The sequence below is a fragment of the Vanellus vanellus genome (assembly GCF_965231255.1).
Source record: "Vanellus vanellus genome assembly, chromosome: 15".
NCBI lineage: Eukaryota > Metazoa > Chordata > Aves > Charadriiformes > Charadriidae > Vanellus > Vanellus vanellus.
Window position 1 is genome coordinate 11898967 of NC_138920.1, and position 6569 is coordinate 11905535.

At 48.3% G+C, this 6569-nt stretch overlaps 1 protein-coding gene across 1 annotated transcript in view; it reads left to right on the top strand.

Annotated features, from left to right (window-relative positions):
• Nucleotides 1–4990: 4990 nt before the first annotated feature.
• Nucleotides 4991–6569, top strand: part of FAM210B (family with sequence similarity 210 member B) — a gene marked incomplete at its 5' end in the record, with an annotated part of 7323 nt that continues 5744 nt past the window's right edge. The window contains one exon of the mRNA XM_082491195.1: nucleotides 4991–5161. Within this exon, the coding sequence (XP_082347321.1) occupies nucleotides 4991–5161 (171 nt within the window). The remainder of the gene's footprint in view (nucleotides 5162–6569) is intronic.

Sequence of the window (6569 nt, forward strand, 5' to 3'; positions counted from 1 at the left end):
TCTATGAAGAAAGCTGTGTGTGTCTTCAGTGGCTGCGTCAGGATGCAGAGATAGGGCAAAAAGGCCAAGAGCTGTTTGGACATGGAAACTGAGTTACCCTCCATGTTAGGGTGAAACACATTAGTGGGTGCCAAGGAAGCTGCTTCTGCTGCCGTTCTCTGTAGTTTATCTGTTCTGTGAATAAATAACCTTCTTGCTTTGCTGGGGCTGTCAATCCCACACCTAGCAGGAGACATTGGATGTGATTTTCACTCACACATCCAAATGGCTATACATCACACCATCCAAATGGAAAAACATCTCATCAGAAGATTACCGGAGAGGACTCTTGTGGAGAGTAGAATTAATGCTGCTGACTTGTTATATCAACTAAAGCACAAAGATCCTGAAAGAACTATGCTTCCTCCATGAGAAATAGAGTGACCTTCACTGCTCAACAGCAAGTCTGCTCACCCACGTGCATAGCAAGGACAGGCACATGAAATCATCAGTGGGTCACATAAATACAAGCAATTTGGATGTTTTCACTTCTATTTTCTTCTGTTTTCACTTTACTACCCTTTTTGCTTTAACAGGACTAGGGGGTCAATGGGCAAAGAGTAAGATCTGCTCAGCAGGTGAAACTAATCTTTGTGCAGAGTCTCCCACGAAAGCCATCACATAAATTGCCAGATTTGCTTTTAGAGGGATTTGGGTTGAAGCCATAGTTCCCCTTGCTTGGACAAGCACAGGTCCGCAATGGAAGTTCCCAGACATCTCCAGGGCACTGGAATGAAACAAGGCCACACAGCCCCATTCTTCAAGGATTTGCAGGTAAATAAAGCAAATCATACCTTCTTTGCGGTCCTGTTTGAAGATTTTTCTGACCCTAAATTCCTCTGACAGATAAAAATACCTGAGCTGCCTTCCTTTGGATTTAGCTACACCAGCAGTGCAGTGTTCTCCCACTGAATAGAAGATACCAAGTTTTAATGAGTTTTCATTGTTTGTGCTTGAGGAGGAAGATGTCCCTGAAAGCTAACTGTATGTACTTAAGCATCTGTCACACAGAAATTTCCTACTAAATATGTTTATAAGGTGCATATGGATTCCTCAAATAATGAACAGGCACTGTGCTGTACTTTGCACAGATACAAATTTTAATTTCAAGGAAATAAAATTTCCTGATATTCCTTTCCTGATATCATTTTAATTCATGTTCATCTTATCAACTACCCACATTCTCATCTTCATAATTTAAGCACCCTTGGAACATGATGTGAAAAAGCCAATGTACTAAAGAACTAGGCCACTTAAAACTAGTTCACATGCCATGCCCTTCATTTACTATAATATAAAAAAATTTACCTTAGCTTCTTTTCTGAATGAGGTGCATGATCAGTTTCCAACTTCTCTCATTATATTTATGTACGTGGCATTACTACATTTGTAATAATACTAAATGATACAGCTTCCATCACGCACAAGCAATTGCGTCCCACTCTTATACAGGAACCAGTTCCTACTTGCTCATTAGAAGGCATTATATTTTGAAGCCATCACATTCACGATCTCCGAATTATTTGTAGATGAAATTATTTGAAAAACGTGTAATGAATCTGTTCTCATGCAATTTATAAAACCTAGAAGACTTCTAAGATTTCTTCATCATCAGAACATTATTGTAGTTTGACTAAGACATTATTAAAAGTAAGCTGTTACTGAATTACTAATCACATTTATCCTCACAAATGAACTTATCTTCTGCACTAGCTCATTGCAGGGTCCCACAATCACCAAGCTTGCATTCTTGGCAAACCACAGATTGAACAATTCTGCAACATGGATTCCTAGTTACAGAAATTGCATGTTAGAGCACACTTCAGTTCTGTCACTGTTCCTACAGCGCTGTAAAACCAAGACAGATTTTGATTTCAAAAAGTCAAATTATGGAAGGGAAAGTGTTACAGAAGGGGTTTATAATAGATAACTTGACAAAAGGTATCCCCTGTGCTACTTCATTATAAATGTTCTGACAAAAGCACAACAAACATTTCTGACAAATTATACAAGAACAGTCATTATGGAAAAGTCTTTGCCTCGCTGGAATCCAAATGCACCTTCTGGTGACATTTTACTTAACTGCCTGTTTGGCAGTCTTTCATCTTACTTTCCAGCTTTACTCTTACTGACGATAAACAATTAACAATGCAATAATATCACGAATAACATAAAACCAGAGCAGCACTATCTGGCTGTTGGAAAAGTACAAAAGGAAAACAGTAGTAAATCTACGTAGCAACAGGCTGAGAGATGAAGCAGCGGTTCAGACAGGACACAAAAGCAGTAGATCAAGTGCATCGTCAGTCTAAATCTATTTTTAAATAAGCCATCTTGATTTGGGGTTCACATCTTGACACACTGTGCTTTTGTTTCAAGACTGCTGAATACACTTTTGAGATCTGTAAATATTTTAGCATTTCGTAGCATCCATTTTTTCAGCTTATCTTATATTTAGTATAGATATCAAAACATTTTGATACATGAGTGCTTGTGACAAAATGAATGAGAGAAAAGAAGATAAATTATTAAGGTATTGCTTGAAAAACTGACATGTTATAAAGACTGATACTGTAATTATCCAAGAGCAATAGGACAATTTGAGTTAATTTTAGAAAAATGGAAATTACTAGTCAGTCCTGCTCACTAACAATAGCAGTCACCTCTATGTACATAAAACATAAATGTACTATATGAATGTAATAGAGAAATTCAGTAACCAAAAAGTGAATCTCTCCTTCAGTTCCAAGGGCTATTGCGCCCACTCTGATGGATACAATGTCATGTCCTCCCATGGGATCTATCATGTTAACAACCAGTAAATACAAGTTCAAGATAGTTCTTTGTTAGGTCTAAAGTCTTGTTCTCCCAATGGCCACACAAATTAGGTTTAGCAAATGTGACATCCACCCACAAGAAGGGCCAGAAGGAGGACTCCCTAGTGCTTTTATGCCTCATTAACTGACTAGCTTTTTTCCACACTTGCCCAGGATTTCTAGACAACCAGCAGCACATATGCCACCGGAGAGCAGCTCTGTGTTCTCGACCATGCAATGGCTGTAATGGGTCTGCCAGAAAAACACAGGGAAGTGTCCAGTGTATGCGTGCAGAGCCCAGTGATGGACCATGCCAGTGGAACTTGGCTGATATCTCCTTTACAGAGTGAGACCAGAATTAACTCCTGGGATTTTTTTAAAATTCAGAAAAAAAAAAATGATGAAACTGTAGTGTGCTACGATTACAGCATTGCCATGTTATCATCTGTCTATTCAGGTGGTGCTGGTGCATGAATAGTCACAGAAAACAGTAGCAAATTGCTTTGGAACAGTAATAAATATAATAAATAAGTGAACATAATAAATACGTGAAATTGTGTTCCAAGAAACTATTCTTCTACAAAGAGACTAGATTTATGAAGGAAGGACTAAAGGAAGTGTAAAACCCTAGAACTGGCAGTGCTGTTGGTTATGCCCAGAACAGACTCTATTTTAATGAATGCAAAGCTCCCTCCCTCTCTTCCTCCAAGACACTCCTTGAAACCCATCTGTTTTGTGGTGCATTGCACTTAACACGAGCCACCCACCACGCCGTTTCAGCACTGTACCATTCAGTGTTGCCCTGTGCAGTTCCAGCTTGTGCTCCGAAGCTGCAAGCTCTTCCGGAGGGAAAACCTCCTATTTATCTGACACAGTTCTCCTGTTGTACTCAGCCCTGTACACTTACATCACTGTCAAAACAACAACGGGCCTGAAGAGGAAAGACTTGGTAATTAGGAAAAGAGAAGTATTTTATTGCCAGAGCTTAGCATTCAGATGCATTGTTTCAGTACACTAATATATTTATGCAATATTTACCCTCCCCCAGCAGCAAGCAGCCTTGCCTGACGTGGCAAGGAGCCACCACTCCAGAAAGCTGCAGCCACCGCAGTTGTGAAAAGCCTTGGCATTGTGCAGGGTAGCAGTCAACTTGCAGATATTAAAGCGTGTTCAGTAGCACTAACATTGAATGACTGAAACGCCACAAAAGGTCTGGAAATCACCGCGGTTATGCACTGATCCTGAAAATTACCCAATGTGGACAGACCTTTCCCATCAGCCAAAGCTCTCTCACAGTGATGTTATACTTCAATGGTATTTTTAACTCCTACTTTTCCTGTTGTGGTTTTAATACAGAAACAAGGCTGTAAATGTGAGACCCTCGCAGTGTTTGTTGGAAATCTTTTTCTGATCTCGGAGATGCTCTGACCCCTTTGGGACTGGAAAAGCTCTGCTTTTGCACTCTGTGACCTCTACCGTGGAGTCCTGGCAAATTACTAGAGGTCTTCAAGACAAAGTCAGTAATTAAATAAACTGCCTGCACTGTGAGCCCGTGCCCAAGAACCGCAGCAGCGACGACACTTTAACCACCGCTCTGCTTTAATCTATGTGCAGACTTGGGGAGGACTCTGAAGAGCAACAGGCATCACCTCCCCTTCACCCTTACAGGCCTAAACACCGCTGAAGGCACTGAAAAGGCAACTCTCCCCCCTTTAGGGAGCTACCTGGAAGGCCACACCGAAAAACTGCTGTGTTTAAGTTCCTACAGCTCCTTCCAGAAGGGCGCTGAAAGGGGTTTAACCAGCTAAGACAAGGCAGGGGACTACCTCACACCGGCCCAGGTAGCAACAAGCCGCCCTTAGAGACTTTTTTCCCTCAGACCAAAAGCGCCCATCAGTCGCCCCCCTCCCCCCCCCCCAGCGGGCAGCGATGCCTGTAACCGCCCTCCCTCAAATAACCGCCAGACCGCCCGGCGGCGAGAGCCCTCCTCCTTAAAGGCGCAGCGCCCCTCTCGGGGCGCTGCGCCTTTAAGGAGGAGGGCTCTCGCCGCCGGGCGGGGCCGGTGTTCGGCTTGTCAGGTCTGGTCGTCCGCTCGGCGCTCAGAGTTGGGGCTGCGCTGTTGTTGCGCCGTTGCTATGTACCGCCTGGTGCGCCTGGGCCCGTTGCGGCCGCCGGTGAGCCGCTGTAGCCCCCCACTCGCCACCGTCCCTTTCACTTTGGGCTACGGTCCCCGCTTCGCCCGAGCTGGTTTCAGCCCGCCGTTGCCCCTCGTAACGTTGCGATCCGCCGCCGGCACCTCCGCCAAGGTAGGGGGACGGGGACGGGGACGGGGGTAGTAGTGCGCTGTGAGGGGCCAGTGCGGCCTGAGGAGGGAGGTGTTTTGGTGGTAAGCGGGTCGTAGCTTCGATTAAAGCACAAGTGGTGCTGGCTTGGGTGTTTTTTCCGGTTTGGGGGGAGCGTTTTCAAGATGAGGGGTTCAGCTAGCCTGCACCACCCCCGGTGGTGGTGGGGGGGGTGTGTGTGGCGGGGGGGGGTGTATGGGGAGGGGGGGGGATGTATGGGGGGAGGGGGATGTATGGGGGGGGTGTGTGTATGGGGGGGGGGTGTGTATGGGGGGGGGGGTGTGTGTATGGGGGGGGGGGGGTGTGTGTATGGGGGGGTGTGTGTGTATGGGGGGGGGGTGTGTGTGTATGGGGGGGGGGGGTGTGTGTATGGGGGGGGGGGGGTGTGTGTATGGGGGGGGGGGGTGTGTGTATGGGGGGGGGTGTGTGTGTATGGGGGGGGGGTGTGTGTATGGGGGGGGGGTGTGTGTATGGGGGGGGGGGTGTGTATGGGGGGGGGGGTGTGTGTATGGGGGGGGGTGTGTGTGTATGGGGGGGGGGTGTGTGTATGGGGGGGGGGGGTGTGTGTATGGGGGGGGGGGGTGTGTGTATGGGGGGGGGGTGTGTGTGTATGGGGAGGGGGTGTGTGTATGGGGAGGGGGTGTGTGTATGGGGGGGGGTGTGTGTATGGGGGGGGGTGTGTGTATGGGGGGGGTGTGTGTGTATGGGGGGGGGTGTGTATGGGGTGTGTGTATGGGGGGGGGTGTATGGGGGGGTGTGTGTGTATGGGGGGGGTGTATGGGGGGGGTGTATGGGGGGGTGTGTGTGTATGGGGGGGTGTGTGTGTATGGGGGGGGTGTGTGTATGGGGGGGTGTGTGTATGGGGGGGGTGTGTGTATGGGGGGGTGTGTTTGGTGTGTATGGGGGGGGTGTGTATGGGGGGGTGTGTATGGGGGGGGTGTGTATGGGGGGGGGTGTATGGGGGGGGTGTGTATGGGGGGGTGTATGGGGGGGTGTATGGGGGGGGTGTGTATGGGGGGGTGTATGGGGGGGGTGTATGGGGGGGGTGTGTATGGGGGGGGTGTATGGGGGGGGTGTATGGGGGGGGTGTGTATGGGGGGGGTGTGTATGGGGGGGGTGTATGGGGGGGGTGTGTAGGGGGGGGGGTGTGTATGGGGGGTGGTGTAGGGGGGGGGGGGTGTGTATGGGGGGGGTGTGTGGGGGGGGGTGTATGGGGGGGGGGGGTGTGTGTATGGGGGGGTGGGTGTATGGGGGGGGGTGTGTAGGGGGGGGTGTGGGGGGGGTGTGTATGGGGGTGTGTGTATGGGGGGGGTTGTGTATATGGGGTGTGTGTGTGTATGGGGGGGTGGGGTGTGTGTATATGGGGGGGGTG